Consider the following 21,311-nt stretch of genomic DNA (forward strand, 5'->3'; position numbering starts at 1 on the left):
CTATTTTCTTCTATAAAGTTGTTTTCCTGATTTCCTTGGCGCTCATCCACCAGGTCTTCCAGGAGTGGCCTGGAAAATATACCGTTTTTAATAAGGGTTGGCGCTGACTTTCCAGATATAGCAACTGTTTTACAAAGTCCATAAGAGAGGCAACTTTTTACAGGGATAATCGCCAACTTGTCCTATCTCCATATTGCCATGAGATCTTTCTCCATATCTATAATTAAATTCGACTAATTAAACTCCACAATTAAATTTGATTAATTAAATAGCAAAGGGACTCAATTGTAATAAAAAAATACTTACACTGCAGGGGGGAGGTAATGACATTTTTTCATTTGGCTGTAATTTTTTTACATTCTTTGAGAATATAATCCAAATAAAGATGCCATTCTGAAAATTTTAATTTGCCTTAATTAGACGTTAAACTATTATTTAAACCCAATGAATTTAAAAAATAGGCATAATTTAATACGATGAGAATGGAATGTATAGAAATTGATTATAAGCTTTACTAAGTGGGGATTAAATATTGGCCTTTCCAAGTTTTATTGTAAATCCATACATTAATCTGGCAATTTAATCCAATGATTTAAGATGAGAATGACATGTATTAAGATTTATTATATTCTTTATTAATTAGGGATTCAATAATGAGTTTTCCATATTTTATTGCAAATCCATACGTTATTTTCGGAATTTAATCCAAATTTAACCAAAAATTTTCGTCACACATTCGTCCGTCCACCGTCCTCGTCTTTCGGATGGACGAAGCTTTCGTCCGACAGGACGAAAATCGTCCCGTCCCATCGTCCTGTGGACGAATTTTCGTCAAGAAATTCGTTCACACCCACCAGACGGGACGAATTTTTCGTCCATGGACGAAAAAACCGTCCATCCGCGTCCCTGCACGATACTCCCCTCCCTCCCCAAAACCCTAGCCATGGCTTTCAGCTCGCCCTCCTCCCCAAAACCCTAGCCATGGCTTTCAGCTCGCCTTCCTCCCCAAAACCCTAGCCATGGCTTTCAGCTCGCCCTCCCCACCCAAAACCCTAGCCATGGCTCGCAGCTCGCCCTCCTCCTTCGCGGCCCTCCTCCTCCTCCTCCTCCTGCTCCTGCTGGGCGGCATCGCCCCCTCGATCGGCGCCGAGTCCCCGGACCAATCCCCGCTGCTCGGCTTCCGCTCCCGCCTCCGCGACCCCGGCGGCGCCCTCCTCTCCTGGAGCCCCCTCCGCGGCCCCCTCTGCGCCTCCTGGGCCGGCGTCTCCTGCCACGCCAACCTCTCCTCCCGCGTCGCCGCCCTCCGCCTCCCCGCCGCCCGCCTCGCCGGCCCCCTCCCCCCCTCCCTCTGCCTCCTCTCCCGCCTCCAATCCCTCGTCCTCCCCTCCAATTCCCTCTCCGGCCCCCTCCCCCCATGCCTCGCCCTCCTCCGCCGCCTTCGCCGCCTCGTCCTCGCCCGCAACCCCGCCCTCGGCGGCCCCCTCCCCTCCTGGCTCGCCGCCCTCCCCCGCCTCCGCACCCTCGACCTCTCCTCCTGCTCCTTCCGCGGCAGCCTCCCCGAGTTCGCCGCCGCCCCCACCCTCCGCACCCTCCGCCTCGCCGCCAACCATGTCTCTGGCGCCGTCCCCTGCTTCGCCCCCGCGCTCCGCGTCCTCGACCTCGCCGCCAACTCCCTCTCCGGCGGCGTCCCCACGTGCCTCGCCCGCCTCCCCCGCCTCGCCGAGCTCAACCTCTCCGGCAACGCCCTCCAATTCGGCCTCTCCCCGCGGCTCGTCTTCTCGCCGGAGCTCCGGGCGCTGGACCTCAGCTCCAATTCCCTCACCGGCTGGATCCCGGCCGGGCTCGGCGCCGGGCTCGTCTTCCTCAGCCTCGCCGGCAACCGGTTCTCCGGCGAGATCCCCGCCGCCGTCGGCAACCTGACCTACCTCCAGGTCCTGGACCTCTCCGGCAACCGCCTCTCCGGCGAGATCCCCGCCACGCTCGCCGCCTGCTTCCAGCTCTGGCAGCTCAAGCTCGACGGCAACGACCTCTCCGGCGCGCTCCGGCCCGAGCTTGACGCCCTGGACAGCCTCCGGATCCTCGACCTCGCCGGGAACCGCATCTCCGGCGAGATCCCGCTGCCGCTGGCCGGCTGCAAGTCCCTCGAAGTCGTCCTCCTCGACTCGAACCGGCTCTCCGGCGAGCTCGGCGGCGCCGTGCGCCAGTGGCGGCGTCTCCGCCACCTCTCCCTCGCAGGGAATTCCTTCTCCGGCGCGATCCCCGAATGGATTGCTTCCTTCCCCGAGCTCCACACCCTGGACCTCGCCGGAAACCGGTTCTCCGGGCTCGTACCCGGGGAATTCGCCGCCACCGGGCCCTTCGGCAGCACATCGCAGAGCCCGGCCGCCGCCGCCGCCGCCGAGGGACGTAGGTATAGGGTCACAGTGGCGGCGGACACTGTCGGCGGCGAGCTCGGGCTGAGCTACGAGCTCCTGTCGCCAGCGGGGATCGATCTCTCGGGGAATTCCCTGAGAGGGGTGATCCCGCCGGCGATCCTCGCCTTGCCGGGCATCCAATTGCTGAATCTCTCACACAATCTCCTCGCCGGGGAAATTCCGGCGAGGGGGCTGCCGGAGATGGGGAGCCTGGCGGTGCTGGATCTGTCTCATAATTGGCTCTCCGGCAACGTCCCAGCGAGGGAGATCTCGGCCCTGCCGAGGTTGAGGGAGCTGAACCTGGATGGGAATTGCTTCTCTGGGTCGGCGCCGGAGGAGCTGCTGCGGCGGTTCCCTGGCGCCGTCGTCTCGAGCAATCCCGGGCTCTGCGGCGGGTTCCCGGCGGCGGCGGCCGGGCAGCTGTCGCCGGCTGCCGCCGGCGAGGGGCTGATCTCCTTCTCGGCCTTCGTCGTCAGCGCGGCCCTCGGCTCGTACGTCACCATGGTAGCCATCTGCTGCTCTCCAAAGGCCAGGGGCTTTTTTTTCCATGGCCTGAACTTGCCCAGATGAATGAAGAACAATAACAAGATGCTGATGATGTTGATGAAGTGTAACTAAACCCATGTTTAGGCTGAAATTGGGTTCCTGGAATTGTCCAGTTTCTGGTCATCATTCTCATCAGCTTGAACGCCCAGGAGAGATAAATCCTTCCTAAGAGAGGCTGCGTCTCTGAAGACGACGCCCTTCATTCCTGCCACAATAGCTGCCTCCACATTCCTCTTCCTGTCACAGGAAAATCACTCTTTTTTCTCCCCCAAAAAATGCTTGTATAATTTGCAAAATCAATGGATTCTACCTGTCATCGATGAAGATGCAATTTGCAGGATCTACCCCAAGTGACTCGGATGCCTCCACGTATATCTCAACCGCCGGCTTCCTCTTTCCTGAAGCAGCCGAGAAGTTGAGATAATGATCAGGTCAATAATGAATTAAGCTCGAATGATTGTTAATTCGGGTAGAAATCTTTTCGTTACCGATAGTGCAAGAGCAAAACGTCCATGGAAGATAGGTTGAGATCTTCAGCTTATCTTCGATCATGGAGTACCTGTTAATAGCCCCCATGAATTTGAGGATATTTGCTTTCCATAAGTAGGTAAACAGGAAATATCATCAATTGTATGAATAGATTAATTGAATAAAACATGAACTTTTCGCGAGGTTTCTGGATTTACTGCTTTTAAACTGCAAAAAACTAGTAATTCCCATCAGCCGAGTTTGTATTTTCTATTTTTTAACTAAAGAATAGGGGTTGTTGGTGAACACATTTTTTTAAGAAACTTACCTTATTAATTGGAACAAAGATTATGAACTTTTCTCTACTGTCCTAGATTTAACTATTATACTATTTGAAGACAAGAAGAAAGAACAATTCTTTATCAACAAACAAAGATATTACAAGGGGTTTTATAGGGAGCCCTAATGGGCTAATAATAGAAAAGGGCTAATAATAGAAAGAAGAAAAGAAAGGAAAGGAGACAATAATGTCAACACTCCCCCTCAAGCTGGAGCGTGGATGTTTTCCACACCCAGCTTGGAACAGAGCTCCTCAAACCGAGGGGCATGAAGCCCTTTGGTGAAGATGTCTGCAAGCTGTTCAGCTGACGGAACATATGGCGTGCAGAAATTTCCCGACTCAAGCTTCTCTTTAATGAAATGTCAATCGATCTCAATGTGTTTAGTACGATCATGCTGGACGGGATCATGAGCAATGCTGATAGCCGATTTGTTGTCACAGAACAGCTGAACAGGGGAAGAAACCGGACACCTTAGTTCACGAAGCAGTTGGGTAATCCAAAGTGCTTCACAAAGACCATGCGCAAGGGCACGGAACTCCGCTTCAGCACTTGATCGAGAGACCACTTTCTGTTTCTTACTCCTCCAAGTAATAAGATTGCCTCCCAAGAAGGTACAGTACCTAGAGGTCGACCGACGATCAACCACAGATCCTGCATAATCGGCATCAGTGTAGACTTCTAGACGCAGACCACTGTGACGACGAAACATTAAACCACGGCCAATGGTGCCCTTCAAGAAACGGAGGAGGCGATGGGCACCATGAAGATGACTCATTCGAGGGTTCTGCATAAACTGACTTAGAACACCCACTGCATATGCAATGTCGGGACGGGTGTGGGTGAGATAGAGCAGTTTGCCCACAAGTCTTCGATATTGTCCGGGCTCAGCCGGATCTTCATTCTCATCCGCACCAAGTCGATGACTCACATCAATCGGTGTCGAAATAGGCTTGGAGTCTTCCTTTCCTAGCTCGCAAAGAAGATCCACTGTATATTTCCGCTGACAGATGAAAATCCCACTCGAAGAATAAGCCACCTCAATACCAAGAAAATATCGTAATGGGCCAAGATGACGTGTGACAAACTCCGACGACAGATACATAGCTAGCTGAGTAATGGACTCCGTATCATCACCCGTGATGATAATGTCATCCTCGTACACGAGAAGAATAGCCACTCCCCCGGACGTGGAATGACGGTAGAAAAGCGTGTGATCTCCATTACACTGACGGTATCCCCGGTTCTTCATGGCCATGGTGAAACGGCCAAACCAAGCACGAGGAGATTGCTTCAAACCGTACAGCGCTTTCTTCAGGCGACAAACAACTGAACTCGGAGTAGACGGCACTAAGGAGGCATATCCAGGAGGTAAGGCCATATAGATCTCCTCAGACAAATCACCATGAAGAAAAGCATTCTTGATATCATATTGCTGCAATATCCAGCCCCGATCGGCGGCAAGAGCCAAGAGAATCCGGACAGTGTTCATCTTGGCCACAGGGGCAAACGTTTCCTGATAATTAATGCCATACTGTTGGGTGAACCCTTGCGCCACAACACGTGCCTTGTGTCTTTCAATAAAGCCGTCGGAATTGTGCTTTACAGCATAAACCCAACGACTGCCAACCAAGTGCTTGCCCTGCGGTAGTGGAACCAGATCCCATGTGTCATTTAGGGCAAGTGCTTGTAGCTCCTCCATTGCCCGACGCCAATGAGGAAGAGAGAGGGCTACGTCCACCGTCTTTGGAAGGGAGATAGTGTCAAGGGAGGTGAGAAGAGCGTGGTAGGATGGGGAAAGACGATGAGATGAGATGGATGCGGCTAATGGATACAATGGAGAAGGATGAGGGCAAGACACAAGTGCTAATGAAGGATTTTCAAGAGGAGTGGATGAGGAGGATGAGGGAACTTCAGGGGTAGGAGGAACACGAGGCTTGCGACGAGCAAGAGTGATACCATAGCGTTTTTATGGCGGGCAACAGCGTATAGGTAAAGGGGCACAACATAGTGGGATAGAGGGATCCGATGGGGACTCTGCAGGAGGGTTCGACGAAGCAGAGGATGGATCTTTAGTAAGGACAGGTGGATTTGGGATTGGTGCAGGCAGAGGATCAGAGGACAAGGTGTTCATGGGAATATCAGATGGAGGCTCTTCGAGAGGAACAGGCAAGGAAGGACTTGGGACTGGTGACGAGGGAGATGAGTTAGGAAGAATAAGAAATTCAAGGGGATCTGATTGAGGTGGTAAAGAAGGAGAAGGTGGAGAAGAAGAGGGGTAATACGGAGTGAATTCGTCAAAGGTAGCATCCTTGGTGACAATAAATCGACGAGAGGGTGGATGATAACATCGATAACCCTTTTGAGTAGAAGAATAGCTGACGAAGACACATTGGATGGCCCGAGGATCAAGCTTGTCACGACCAAGATGGTGGTTAGGAGCAAAGCAAACGCACCCAAAGACACGAGGGGTAAGATTGGTTCGGAGAGAAATGTTGGGGAAGGAATGCTGGAGACAATCAATGGGAGTAGAGTAGTTAAGTACGCGAGACGGAAGACGGTTGAGAAGATGAATGGCAGTTAGGACAGCTTCAGCCCAAAAATACTTTGGCACATGCATGTGAAATAAGAGGCTCCGAGCCATTTCAAAAACGTGACGAAATTTTCGTTCTGCAACTCCATTTTGCTGGGGGGTGTAAGGACATGTGGTTTCATGGATGATGCCTTTTTCTTGGAAGAAAGTACTTAACGTGGAATTGACATAGTCTCGGGCATTGTCGGAACGGAAGCGACGAATAGAGGTGCAGAATTGAGTTTCAATGAGAGAGTAGAACTGAGGAATAACAAGGGAGATCTCTGATTTATTTTTCAAGAGATAGGCCCACGTGAAATGAGTAGCGTCATCAATGAATATACATAACCACCGAGCACCGGACGTGCTATGAATAGGGGAGGGTCCCCACACGTCGGTGTGAACGAGAGCAAAAGGAGTCGTCAAATTAGAAGAAGAAATAGGATACGTAGTACGATGATGTTTAGCAATTCGACAAGCATCACAAACAAAGCGATCCACAGAGTGGCCTTGGAAAAGTTTTGGAAATAAACGATAAAGAGTAGCAAAGGATGGATGGCCGAGGCGTCGATGGAGAAGCCACAAACGCTCATGAGACGCCGAAAGGGGAACTGCAGCGGCAGCAACAGCGAGGGGAGACAAGGGAGATCGAACAAGATAGAGACCCTCATGCTCCTCAGCAATGGAAATCGTCCTCCCCGACACCTTATCACGATAAAAACAGGTATTAGGAGTGAATGTAAGATCTTGGTTCAGATCACGAACAAGGCGGGATAAAGAAAGAAGATGATGAGCAAGCCGTGGAACATGAAGGACTTTAGTGAGGTTCATCGAAGGAGAGAGAGACACACGACCAATCCCAGCCACAGTGAGAAGATCACCGGAAGCTGTTTTAACTTTGGAGGAGCCGGAAACGGGTTCATAGGTCACAAAAGCTCTAGGATTGGGTGTCATGTGGGCAGTGGCACCAGAGTCAAGAAGCCAAGTGGATGATGATGACGACTGAGATGGTGAAGGAGAAGGAGAAGGAATGGTGGACATACCCGCGTTAGCTAGAGAGCACGAGCCCACGACTGGAGGGTCAAGCAATCGCCGAAGACGTTCCACTTCTTCAGGTGTAAAGCCGGGAAGAGAAGCACTCGCCGAAGACGCTCCACTTGGAAGAAGACCATAGGACAGAGGCACTTGACCAGGCATCGGTACTTGGTTGACAGAAGGTGCAACCGTAGCGAGATTGCTCTGTTGTGTTCGCTTCCGTTGAAGCTTAAAGCACGTCTCCTTGGAGTGACCCCGCTTTTTGCAGTAATTGCAGAAAAGGGAAGGATCACCTTTGGAGGATTCCTCAGTCCGAGTAGATGGACCACGAGACGAAGCTCCTGCTCCAGTCGATGTGGTCGTCACCAAGGAGCGCGTGGAGGAAGACGAATGTGCTACAAGTGCAGAAGCCGGGGTCTGGGACTGCTAAAAGCGAGAATCTTCAATTCTCGCGCTGCGAAGCGCATCCTTGAAGGAAAGCTCTTTCTCCCGGTGTATAAGCTGAGCCCGTACCGCTTCATATTCCGGGTTAAGTCCTATAAGGAACTGAAAAACCCGAAGTTGAAGAGTGTACTTGCGATCCACCGAGTGAGGGTCCGGAGGTATGTAGTGATCAATCTCATTCCACAGAGAAATGAGTTCTGTACTGTACTCCATGATCGTCCTGTCTCCTTGACGCAGATTGGCGGCCCGATGCACTAGCTCATACAGTGTGGCAATATTATTTTTCTTGGAGTGGCTGTCAAGGGCCGCTTCCCACACGGCCCGGGCAGACTCAAGAGACAGAAATTCACCCTTGATACTCGGTGAAATACTATCCAAAAGCCATCGATGGACCACCCTTCAACGCGTCTAGCCAGTCATAGTACTTGGAGTCTGTCTTGGAAGGCCCTTCTTCAAGTAAATGACGCATCAGTCGTCCCTTGAGAGTAATATGGACATATTGCTGCCACTGAAGAAGGTTAAAGCCGGTGAACATCCCATCTGGAGGCATCCGAGGCAGAGAAAACGGTCCAGGTGAAGCCGACCAGTTCCCCGACTCAAGAGGTGCCTCCGAAGCATTTGATGTTTGACCCACACTGGGTGGCGTTGATGCTGGCGTCGATGCTGGCGTCACACCGGAAACCGATACAGGCTCCGTCATCTTGATCACAGAATGAAGTGTCGCACGAGGAGCACACGGCTGCGGGAACGCCCGCGGCTATTGGCTGCGTGCGCGGCTGAAGAGTCGAGGAGGGAGCGCGGCCGCGGCCGAGAAGGGAGCACAGCCGAGGAGGGAGGGCGCTGCCGAGGAGCGCGCGCGCGACTGAGAGGAGAGCGCGCGCGCGATTGAGAGGAGAGCGCGCGGTCGAGAGGGAAGCGTACGCTGCTGAGAGAGAAGCACAGCCGAGGAGGGAGCGCGGTGCGTGAAGCCGGAAATGTGGCCGGAAAGAAGCTGCGCCGCCAGGAGCAGGTAGCCAATCGGAAGGAGAAGGAGCTCAAGATCGTGGCGAATGTAGAAACGCCAGAGATCGGAGCTACGGTCGAGCCCAGGAACCCGGATTAGGGTTAGGGTTAGGGCTCTGATACCATGAAGACAAGAAGAAAGAACAATTCTTTATCAACAAACAAAGATATTACAAGGGGTTTTATAGGGAGCCCTAATGGGCTAATAATAGAAAGGGCCCTTAATGGGCTAATAATAGAAAGGGGCTAATAATAGAAAGAAGAAAAGAAAGGAAAGGAGACAATAATGTCAACACTATTTATAAACAAGAAAAAACCAGGACTTCCCGATTAGCCCAGTTTCCGTAATATCTTTTACTCAAACATTAACTGAAAAATAAATGAGATGAAACTCGGAGAAATATACCCAACGGAGAAGTTGGTGAATCCGTTTTTATGCAAAATACATACCGCCTTAACTAAATAAAAGATTATGAAAATTTCACAAGATTCCTAGATTTACCTATTTTCTATACGATTATACTGCTTATAAACAAGAAAAAAACCAGGAATTCCCGATCAGCCCAGTTTACGAAATATTTTTTACTCAAACATTAACTTAAAAAATAAGTGAAATGAAAATTAGAGAAATATAAGCAGTAGAGAAATTGGTGAATACATTTTTATTCAAAATACATACCATAGTAACTCAATAAAAGATCAAGAATTTTGCTCAAACTTTAACTTAATAAGTGAGAAAAAGTTACCAAATGGGGTAGTTGGTGAACGCATGCATCTCGTAGCTCCTGCACTTCAAGAGTTGAAGCAAGTCCTCGATGCCATTGAGGTAGGCATATCCTCTTCTCATGCATTCTTTAAGGCCTGGGAGACACGTGTCATCAAAATTAGATCTATACGCGGCATTTGACTTAAGCAGTTGAAACTTGCCTTCCAGGTCAATGGGTCTCCCGTCTTTGAAGAATCTTCTGGCTAGCTCAGCCTTAAGAGAATATTAAAATTTAATTAAGTCGAATCTTTATTTGTTAAGCTGACAGTAGCTTGACGAATAGCCATTGATTATTTCAAAGGAAAACTTTTACCTCAAAAAATAACATTCAATGCACACATCTCCAGGTATTTAAAAGAGGGTTTTACTTCAATCAAGCCCAGATCAGCCTTAATAAAAAAGGATGGTAAATTATGAGCCGTGATTTTATCAAACTGTCAATGGGTTTGATATCTCAACGATCACTTTCGTCCTACCAAGCGCTTCTGATATGATTGCAAAATAATTTGTTCACCACAAAATAACTCGTAATCCGGGATTTTCTATGAGTAATGAAATTCTGCAATTTTCCAGCCATTTAATAGAGGGGTTTATCCTGGTTAAGCTCCAACTATATACCAGTTTAACGCTGAAATGGAATAGACAGAAAAAATTATCAAAATCCAATTTGATAGAGGGGTTTATCTCGATTGCTCTGTGGAATAAAATAGCATATCGGGAGATCATATCGTCCAAAACAACCAAATCGAAACAATGGTTACAAGTTTCTGATTTATCGGCCGGATAACATTACCATGCCCTCATAAATTTTCATTTGAGCTACAAAGTAAAGCTAGCAATGCTACACTAAAGGTAATAAATACGCCGCCCGTTAAATTTTGAAGTTAATGAACCTTCACGTTACAAAATGATTTCATCTTGGTCTCCATGTCACCAATTAAATGATAAATTTATGTTGGAGAACCTTGTAAATTTATGTTACAAAATGATTTCATCTTCACCGTTAAATTTATGTTGGAGAACCCTCTTTCCAACATAAAGAAAGAAGGAAAAGATGAACGTTAAAAACTCAATTCAAATGCATCTTCAAAAGACATGTGAAGGCATAAAATGCATGAATTTAATTCGGGTAGGACAGTAAGATCCTCTATCCTACGGGCATCCTCTCTTTCTATTTATGTAGCTACTCACGATTACAGCATGATACAGGAATGAGTATCAAAGCAGGTGGGCAACGAAAGTTTCATTTCCTTGAGAAATACTAATTTAAGAAATTTATCACTGCACCTCGTCAATCAGGCCCTTCTCAAATTCCATCCATGAGGTTGGGTGCTTCAGTTCCATAAGTTCTTTCATCGGCATCCTGCAAAGGGTATAGAAAACAGCAATTACAGGTATGGGAAACTTAAACATGATCGCAGGAGATCATGGAGAAATGAAGATCCGAAAGGATTGATAACTATTTTCCTTGGTACAATTCAAATGGGTTCAACAGAGAAGCAGATTTTTGAAAGTTTGACGAAATATATTCATCGGATGAACAGATTAATCCGCGCAACGTGATCATTCTTTTTTCTTAATTCTTTCCTCAATCCATTCCTTTTTTTTATACAATTCAAATGGATTCAACAGGGAAGGAAAATTTTAAAATTCGATGAACAGGAAGATCTGTTAAATCTAATTAATTCATCAGAGCGCTGCATTTATCCCCGCACCATGATCATGACGATTTCGCATAAATTCATCATAGATTACTCTCCAGCACAACAAAAACCGATCAAGGACCGAACCTGAAGAACGCAGGAACGTCCTCGTAAAACGGATCCCTCACGATGGTGTCCATAACATCAAAAAGCAACACCGGCAGCTTCCTGCCTTCCGGCGGCGAGGATGAACAGGCAGAAGGAACGCAGACCATGGCGCTTGATCTCGAATTGAGCTTCGGAGAGAACAAAGACACGCTAGGAGGTGGACGAAAGATCAATCCCATTGTTGACGAATTCTTCAATAATTTTCCTCGCCGATTGCTCTGATTTTGACAGATCCGGCACGATCGAGTAAACTCCGAACTAAATACTAATAATTAATGAAAACAATCGCTATCAACCTACTCCATCTCGATTTTCCCCGTTCTCCAGTTCGATCGCATCTCCCCCAAGATCACTCCTAGCCACAGACGAATGACGTAGACGATGACGAGTTCGTCATCTGGAAGAACATAAATAAAGAAAATCAAGAAATAAATAAAAGATCATGAATCGTCCATTCGTCATCCCTTATTAGGAATCCGCACGTGCGGATGACGATGACACGTGACGTCTTCATCGATGTGATGGACAGACGACGCAGTCACGACGGTGCCGTTGACGCCAACAGGCATCGACGGCAGCGGCATCTGTCTGCGGAGTCCCGCGCTTTCGTCATTGTTCATGCTCGCGAGCGTCAACGTCGTCTATCTTCGGAGTCCCAAGATTTTGTTGTCATTCATGTAGGCGTCAATGTTGACGTCGTCCATCAACGGAGTCCCAAGATTTCGTCGTCATCAACGTCAACGTCTTCTATCTGCAGACTCCCAAAATTTCACGTCATTCACGTCCATGTTGACATAGACTTTGACTTTGATGGGGAGTCCCAAGATTTCGTCGTCGTCGTCAACATCAACGTTGTCTGTCTGCAGAGTCCCAAGATTTCACGTCATTCACGTCCAGGGTGACATAGACTTTGACTTTGACATAGACTTTGACGAGGAGTCCCAAGATTTCATTGTCGTCAACGTCAACATTGTCTCTCTGCAGACTCCCAAATTTTCATGTCATTCACGTCCATGTTGACATAGACTTTGACTTTGACGCGGAGTCCCAAGATTTCGTCGTCGTCATCAACGTCAACGTCGTCGGTCTGCAGAGTCCCAAGATTTCACGTCATTCACGACCAGGGTGACATAGACTTTGACTTTGACGTAGACTTTGACGAGGAGTCCCAAGTTTTCATCGTCGTCAACGTCAACATTGTCTCTCTGCAGACTCCCAAAATTTCACATCATTCACGTCCATGTTGACATAGACTTTGACTTTGACGCGGAGTCCCAAGATTTCATCGTCGTCGTTAACTTCAACGTTGTCTGTCTGCAGAGTCCCAAGATTTTACGTCATTCACGTCCAGGGTGACATAGACTTTGACTTTGACATAGACTTTGACGAGGAGTCCCAAGATTTCGTCGTCGTCAACGTCAACATTTCTCTCTGCAGACTCCCAAAATTTCATGTCATTCATGTCCATGTTGACATAGATTTTGACTTTGACGCGTAGTCCCAAGATTTCGTCGACGTCATCAACATCAACGTTGTCTGTCTGCAGAGTCCCAAGATTTCACGTCATTCACGTCCACGTCAAAGTCTATGGCAACGTCAACCATCTACGGAGTCCGTCACTGCTGTTCTCATTGGCGTTTACTGTTACGTCGTCCATCTCCGAAGTCCCAATATTTCATCCTCATTCACATCGACCTCGACATCATCTGTCTGGAGAGTCGTAGAATTTCATTGTCTGTCACGCCACCGTCAACGTCGGCGTCATCCTTCTACAGAGTCCCAAGATTTCGCCATCCATCATGTCAGTTCAACGTCTACGTCGACGTCATCCATCCAAGGAGCCAAAATTTCATCATTGTTCACGTCATCATCGTCGTCCGCATCGAGTAAAAATGAAGTTGATGCCTGCGTGGATAAGTGTTGTGTGGGTAACTCAGATCGACAGTCGAGACGTGTCTTGCATGAAGTCTCTGCCACTCGGCATTAGTCTAGAGCCCTCCTTTCCTGACACCAGTGGCCAAATCGTCATCCGATGACGACGAAGGCCGCGTTGTTGCCTTCTCGACCCTTGGTCATCATCATCCTCGTAGTCAATCTTCCATAGATGTCTCCCGTAGATGTCGATCTAACCATTGACCGTCATCATCAATCCTAGTGACAACTGTCGATCCTTATCCATTAGCCATTCACTAACAATGATGATGACAATGCCAATGACTAAGTCATCATGGTCAAGTAGACTATTAGCTCCATATAAGTATATAAAAATATGCAAATTGACCATGAAGCCGAATTAAAAAAATCATCCGGATGGCATTCTAATCAGAACCATGGGTAGTGCAACTGATTTAGCAGTATATTTTGTAAAAGAATATGATTTTTTAAAATTATCCGAGTGTTGGTTTGGGGTCAAGTTGGTCAAAACACAATACTGGTTTTACACAGAAGTTGAGTTTTCTTTCACAAAATATCTCCAACTAGGATTTGAAATCAACAATGACAATGACGAGTGGACAATGGTAATGAATCATCATGTGTATGAGGCTATTTTGTTATACATTATACTCTTTATCATACTTGTCATCATTATTCCTCTATGTTGACTTTTCAAAATCATCATCATAGTGATTATTGTAATCATCTTGTCATACTGTTTCATGAGGATTTGATAGATGAGATATTATAATCATCCCCTTCACAATACAATATAAATGATCTTACGAGTTGTTTGGTTGTCCCTATCATTTCTAGAGAGCCCACAACATAAAATATAATAGTTTCATTCTAGGAACATCTGACTTACTATGACTCTGACTTTTCTCAAAGTTGAGTCATTGGATTAACTTTCAGCTAAAAAATAATAATAAACTTTTAGAATAATAAAGGGATAAGACGAGGATGTAATAATAAACTTTTAGGGTTTAGGGTTTAGGGTTTAGGGTTTAGGGTTTAGGGTTTAGGGTTTAGGGTTTAGGGTTTAGGGTTTAGGGTTTAGGGTTTATAATCTCAAGAACCTTTCCGTGGGTCGATTTAAAAAAGGAGTCTATTTCTTACGGTCTATTTATTTCACCATTCTTTTTTTTTGAGATTTGACTTTTGGGGAGGCCATGATTGTTATCCTAAAGGTCAAAGGAAACAAAGAGGATATCACAAATTCCTTCTTGATCTAGAATTTTTCTTTATAAATTACGCGAGTTAGGAAGAAGATAATGAGTAGCAGAGCTTCATTTAGAAAAAAAGTATACTTTTTAATTTAGAAAAAAAGTAAAATTAGTTGTTATCATCTCTTAAATATACTCAAAATAGAACTTCCAGTTTATTTGAAAGTGGCTGAGAAGAGGATGTCAACGTGCTAGAATAGATTGAATTCTGAATTGAGGAATTTATTTTTTATGTTCTGATATTTGAGGTGTTTGAGAGAACAGAAACTAGAGTGAATAGAAAGAGAATGGGTTGATTTGATGAATATTCGAATCATAGAAATTTAGTTATTTAATTTATATGTTTGCATTTCATAGCCAAATATTAAGAAAACAGAATAGGACAGAAGATTGTTTATAAAGAAATGGCATTTACATAATTGAGATAATTTCGTAGTGTATTTTGAGTTTGATCAGTTGGTTTGAGAACAAAGATTTAAGTAGAGAAAATGAGTTCAAATTATCTTTGTAAGGCTTTATATTCTTAATGTTGAATTTAGTGAGAGAGATTTGGTATAAGTGAAACATATTGTCAAGTGAATTGTAATAATAAGAGTGTGTAGTTGATTTGGATTTAAACTGAGCCTCAAGATACTCAATCGAGATGATTGATACTGGAGGCGAGACTAAATTAGTGCTGATATTGAGTTGAATTTATTGTATACTGTCCTTTCTTGCTAATATTTTAGTAGAGTTTGAAATTAAGGATCTACTCTGAAAAGGCTTGGAAGGCTTTGGTTGAATGAGAAGTGAAATCTACGTATGTGTGCTTTGGTGGAATTTTTTTTAGGCTAAATTAATTTCATATTCTTGATTTCATTGTTCGTAATCTCCTTTAGGATTTGAATTCACGCGAATGCAATTGTTTTGGAATTAAACTAATAACTAAATATTTTAACATTAATCGACTCAAAATATAAAGACTTATTTGGTGGTGCATCCAACTTTAAACACAGTTATTGCCCAATTTTGAGATGTGAGTAAAACTGAGAAACAAAAAAACTGATGATTAAAGATTTTCGAATCAAAGTCAAGTACTTCTATTCTTTCCAGATAGTTCGATGTCTATCTTGGGTATCCACTGGGTTGGAATTTTAAGGATACATGATTAAAGACTAGAGATAACTGTCTTATGATCTCACCATAATTCACATAGTCATCACACACATTCAAGGACTTCATTACAAATATCACACAATAGTAATAATGCACAAATATTTATTTCAATAACTTAAAAATGACATGGAAGTGAGATTGGCTTGAAGACCACATGATATCCATCATAAGTCCATTATATTATTTCTTATCTCTATCTTACAAGAGATATGTTAGAGTCCTGATGAGATAACTGATTCTTGAAATCGTAGGGTTATATATACCCCCTTGTAAGGTCATTAGAGGGACTTTTGATGAATGATTACCCTGTGGTTTCTTGGCACGAGTGGCTGTATTCGGCTTTCGTGAGGGCAAGAACTCCCAATTCGGAGGTTCTTGAGAGTTTTTCTTTAACCTATCGCTCTCTCCTCTTCTCTCTTACCTCTTCCATCTCTCCTATTCTCCTCTCTATCCCTCGTCCCGTTTCTTGATTTTGTTAGATCTCCATGGGGATCATAACAAGATACACTGATAGAAATATAGAATGAGATATATAGCGTGAAGTATAGAATTAACATATACATATAGAATAATTATTTTTGGATAAATGAATTATATTGTTTACGATATTGGTGGATATCATCGTCTTATTCTCTACTAGTCTCCAGATATGATTGTGGATCTTCTCTCCAATTCGTAGGCTTATTTCCTACTCACAGTTGATGATAATTGCTAGTGTTGTGGGTTGTTGGGTAGCTGGAAGGGTGCCATGAGTTGGCTTGGTGGATTAAAGGCCGCTGTCCATTTGCACCAGGAAGGGGGGTTGTTCCGTGATAAGATAAAAGAAGCGAGGAATCAAAAGAGAGACGTGTGGATTTCTCTCTAAGAAATTAGTTTTATACTAAATGGAGTTTTTTAATAAAAAACAATACCTTTAACATACAATGAACCTTTTACATGGGACACTTTAGGCCCATGCGCCAGTCCATAAGAAGAATCCATTGCCCTAATAAATACTTATTAGATACCCTAATAGATTTAATGAATAGGAATGTTGCAGCATACATAATTATTAATGTGAATTTGTCTTAGTATCATCTGATAATAATCCATTTTTCATTGCACATACCCTTGGATTTTATTATTAGCATGACACATACATAATTATGAATTAATGAAGACAAAATTATATGTAGAGCTGTGATTGGCTTTCAATTAATAAAACTGCATCGATTTCCATTGTCAAGAACATGGAGCTATCATCTTCCACTCTTTCTCTCATATAGTTGGATCATTTATAAAATAAGTATCAATATTTATAAATCAAAATATATTATGTATTTTAACTTTTTTAACTTGATATTTTGTTTATATAAAAATGGCCATTTTAAGAATTCAAAAGATACATTTTTAATACAAGGGTCCAATCAATAATGAAGTCTCTTGAGATAACTCTTACTGAGAGCTGTCCTAAAAAATGGAATTATGTATTAGCGTTTATTGGTTCGGGAACTTATTTAGCAGACTCAAGGTGAAAATTCCTGTAGTCCCCTTTGTTTGCTTTAAAAATTTTCATGAAATTCTTAATACTCTTACATGTAGACTTTAGATGGAATGTCTTCATACTTTTTAAAATGTGTAAAAAATTCAAGTATGCTGTTTTACAAGCTGGAATGATCCTTAAGAGAAAGGATTAGACCTAATATACCTTTTACAAGCAAACAACATGAGCTCAAGTTCATTCAAATAGGATTAAACCTAATATACCTTTAAAATATTCAAAGTCAAATGATCTAAGAATATGATTTCGAACCAAGATGATTAAATTATAAACAAATGATTATGTTTTACCAAGAAATAATAAAGAGTGCCTTTCAAAAGGAAATCAAATTTTCATCAATACAACATCCTTTGGAACAATATTTAATAATGGTATGTCTATGTTAACAGCAAATTTTTTGTGCTTTATAAAGTCAATGTCTCGTGGTAAATTATTTATCTCATGATTATGGGGACACCATTGTAGCTCAAATAAAATAAAAACAGGATCAAGTCAACCAGAGGCTTAGTGAGAATCTCATTCACACATAAACAAATGAAGGAAAATATCACCAAATGTAAAAATGAAAGTATCCGCACCACCTTCCTTACAGATTTCCCCTAAAATAATGGCCTCTCTAGGATTATTTTCTATATATATTTTTCGTCTAGTTGATTTTATATTGTTTAATTACCATGAAATCTCTGCATTATTTGGAACGGCCTTGGCAACTGATGTGATTTTATTTATGTTAATTCATTAAAATTTTAGTCTTTTGTTAGAATTCTGAATAAACACCAGAGAAATATAATTTACATAATAATGAATTAAAAAATATTTGCCCTGTTTAATAGTGTATTTTAAATATTCTTACAGTTTATTACTCAGTACTAGATAGTTTCTAACTTGGTAATGCACATTATAACTTGATGGATTGAATCGTGAGTCACAAAATTAACATTTCTATTAATATTAATATACACATTACTATTGATGATACATATACATTTCTAATAATAAGATTATTCGGGATAACCTGCTCGGGTGGAATATTCACATAGAAAATGAGTAAAATTATATAAAAAACTGTTATTCATGTATTTTAATATTTTAAAAAATTTATTTATTAATTAAATCTATATTTTAGCCTAAAGCACTTAACTTAATTTTATAGACATTTAAGTTTATGGAACTAAAACAAGAAATAATTATGAATACAAAATTTTAGATTTTTTGTAAGTATTTATGTATGCATACACACATGAATAGGTAATATTTAAGATATTCAAAATTTAACTGAAGTAAATGCTAAAATAACCCTCTTAAGTGAAAATGCCTTCCAAACACCCAAATTGCATAAACACATATCATATATTTTGAGATGATTGAAAAAGGGAATATTTTTGAGTGTATATCAAATTTGGCATTAAATTTGAATAATTTTTTTTATTTTGAAATGCTAAAGAGATTTTACCAACTTATGATAAAATATATTATAAAATATTCATGAAGTTATATTGAGAATTTTTTAAATTATCATAAAAAAATGGACCTGAAATCACATTTTTTATTCTGGATGAGAAATTAACTTCATTAATATCATCAAATGATGACACTTTGATCATTCTTCACGTATAAACTTTTTTTGTGTAAGGTATCCATGATGGATACTGCCTACAAATCGTGGTGTTATTTTCGTATTTATTTGTGTTTGCATTTTTTCTTCCACAAAACAAGAAAACATAAATTCATCACAAAAAATATATATGGTAAAATTCTGTGCATGAAGGAAAAACCAAAAAAGATAACAATTTGTAGGGTCGAGAAAGTGGCATATATAAAAATTTCCATGGATAAAATAAAAGAAAATGATGAAATAATTTCCATCATTATGGAAATTGACTTTTTCTCTAATGGATATTATGTGGCGGTCTAGCCAAATCACATCACCATGTTTTATTTAAGTTAATTGAATAAAATATTAGTTCATTATTTTTCCACTATTATGTTTATAACGAAGTCCATGCAATGACTTGGTCAATTATGATGATATCATAATACAATGATTTCTAGTCTTTAAGTATGTATTCTAAATATTCATATTCAATAGATAGTTGAGATGGACATTGAATTATCCAAATAGAATAGCACTCAACAAGTACAACTGATCTTATGGCCATTAGTGTGGCAACACTAAGGAGAAATAGTGGGTGCTCTTTGGAGAAATATTTCACTAAATTGATCCAAAGAATCCCTGGATTTTTATTATACCTAAACCTCAATAAGGTTGATTCACATCGGGGTCGTATAAGTGATCCACTAACCCAAGACACCAAGGACATCTCTTGGATGCACGACTACATTTTGACAATGACTTACGAGTCTCTAACCATGGGATTTAAACAAGTCATAGCTCAGATGTAGTAAGAAGCTCACAGCGATGATTGTGTGGTCAAGAGAGGATCATCCGTCCTCAAGATAAGACGAAATTGACTCAAGTAAGAAGCTGCTAAATCCCTGGCCAGGGTAGTGATGATATTGGAAAAGACGTTCTCCAATGATCCCTGTTACACATCAGTACTAATCGAACGATGGATTAGGGTTTGACGATCAACCATACCCTAAGTTGTTTGAGAGTCTTGAATGGATGAGGGATAATAAATATACGATAACTGATAATGGTAAAGGTTCCATGAGAGAGTTCGAACACTACTCGGTATCTTCCAGAGCACGAGGTGTCGCTTGGCACCCCACGGGCTGGAAACTTAAATTATCGACTGCATTAAATCACTCCTTAATTAATTAATCTATATGTTGATATAGCTATTTTATAAGGTTGGCCATTAATTTTTATTGTGCCACTGAAGTTATTAACTAGAATGATACATGGGCCTAAAGGGTCACACACATAAAATCATTAGGGGATTGGTGACTATATTTTGGTTAATGGGTTTTTGAGGAAAAATTAAGTGAAATATAAATAGGGGAAGGGGCACCCCTTTTTAGCACTTAGGCCAGCCAGAATTGGGAGCCCCCCTTTCTCCACTCTAATCCCTTCTCCACTAAACCAAGGAGAGACTCTTCATGATGAGAAGAACTTCAAGATTTCAAGAAGAGTTGGAGAAGAAGAGGTGGAAATCCAAGAGCAACATGATCGTGTGGATACTTCTAGAGTTCGAGCACGTGAACAACTTTCGAACGATCTCAGAGTGAGAAAGTCAAGGGTTGAAAAAATTTCTCCAAATGGTACATATGATGTATTGTTTTAAAAATCGATTTAGAATCTATAATCACGTCTGCATTCATGAAAAACTTGTTTTCAATGATTGAGGTAAGGCACATAACCCAACACTCTCCACATTTGACCCCATTGATTATGAAGTGTATAAAAAATAAGGATGAATATAAAAAAACAAGAATTAAATATTGTAAATATTTACCTAAAATATGATATGTTTGATTTTACCCTTTTGTATGTGATGACGAATTTGTAGCATTAATTTACGTCATCAATTTGTGGCTCATTTCCGAGCCACCTGGCATACTTTAGTAGTTCAAACGCTAACCTACGATGTGATTAGGGTTTGCCATTTTGGACCGGGGACCTGTCAGACAAGACTAGATCGGGACCGCTAGTCCGCTAATTCTGGGTGGACCAGCTGGTCGGACCAGATCTGGTCTGAGGGTCAAACCAAACTAGGACTGGATGTGGTCAAACCCTAACCCCTTCCCTCTTCTCTCCCGTTTGCGCCGGTGGCCTACACTTCCCCCTCCTCAGTTGAACCAGATTCCCCCCCACTCTGGGTCTTTTACTTTTATTCTTCCTTTCTTCTTCTTCTTCTTCTATTCTTATTATTTTATCAATATTTCATCTTCCTTTCTTGTTTTCTCTTTTTCTTCTCTTCTTCTTCTTTTCATCTTTTTTCTTATATTCGTCTTCTTCATTGCTATTAATATTTTCATCTTCCTTTCTTCTTATTTTCATATTAACCTTCTCTTCTTCTTTATCTTCCGTTTTGTTGTTTTTTTTATGTTCTGTATTTTTTTCATCTTCTTATATTCTTCCTCTCTTACTCTTCT

At 42.5% G+C, this 21,311-nt stretch overlaps 2 protein-coding genes across 3 annotated transcripts; one reads left to right on the forward strand and one right to left on the reverse strand.

Annotated features, from left to right (window-relative positions):
- Window positions 1-949: 949 nt before the first annotated feature.
- Window positions 950-3,284, forward strand: CLV2 (Leucine-rich repeat (LRR) family protein). The gene has a single exon (XM_078590976.1). It carries the CDS (start codon window positions 1,020-1,022, stop codon window positions 2,982-2,984), a length of 1,965 nt encoding a protein of 654 aa, XP_078447102.1. The 5' UTR covers window positions 950-1,019; the 3' UTR covers window positions 2,985-3,284.
- FHY1 (Haloacid dehalogenase-like hydrolase (HAD) superfamily protein) lies at window positions 2,986-11,771 on the reverse strand. 2 transcript variants are annotated; one of them, XM_078590978.1, is made up of 7 exons: window positions 11,376-11,766; window positions 10,873-10,948; window positions 9,747-9,798; window positions 9,566-9,680; window positions 3,449-3,519; window positions 3,271-3,358; window positions 2,986-3,197 (listed from the first exon to the last, which is right to left on the reverse strand). In XM_078590978.1, the coding sequence occupies exons 1-7, from the start codon at window positions 11,573-11,575 to the stop codon at window positions 3,041-3,043; spliced, it is 759 nt and encodes a 252-aa protein (XP_078447104.1). In that variant the 5' UTR covers window positions 11,576-11,766; the 3' UTR covers window positions 2,986-3,040. The 2 variants fall into 2 exon arrangements, with proteins under 2 accessions (XP_078447104.1, XP_078447103.1); XM_078590977.1 differs by having other exon boundaries at window positions 9,566-9,798; window positions 11,376-11,771.
- Between the last annotated feature and the right edge of the window lie 9,540 nt (window positions 11,772-21,311).

This window comes from Wolffia australiana, chromosome 20, assembly GCF_029677425.1.
Source record: "Wolffia australiana isolate 7733 chromosome 20, ASM2967742v1".
Taxonomy (NCBI): domain Eukaryota; kingdom Viridiplantae; phylum Streptophyta; class Magnoliopsida; order Alismatales; family Araceae; genus Wolffia; species Wolffia australiana.

What these genes read in the sequence shown, in the direction of transcription:
- CLV2 (XM_078590976.1), top strand. Translation starts at nt 1,020, where the DNA reads ATGGCTTTCAGCTCGCCCTCCCCACCCAAAACCCTAGCCATGGCTCGC.
- FHY1 (XM_078590977.1), bottom strand. Translation starts at nt 11,575, where the DNA reads ATGGGATTGATCTTTCGTCCACCTCCTAGCGTGTCTTTGTTCTCTCCG. An exon ending in GACGTTCCTGCGTTCTTCAG is followed by an intron (nt 10,949 to 11,375) that starts GTTCGGTCCTTG and finishes TACCCTTTGCAG; the next exon opens with GATGCCGATGAAAGAACTTA. An exon ending in GTTTTGCTCTTGCACTATCG is followed by an intron (nt 3,359 to 3,448) that starts GTAACGAAAAGA and finishes CGGCTGCTTCAG; the next exon opens with GAAAGAGGAAGCCGGCGGTT.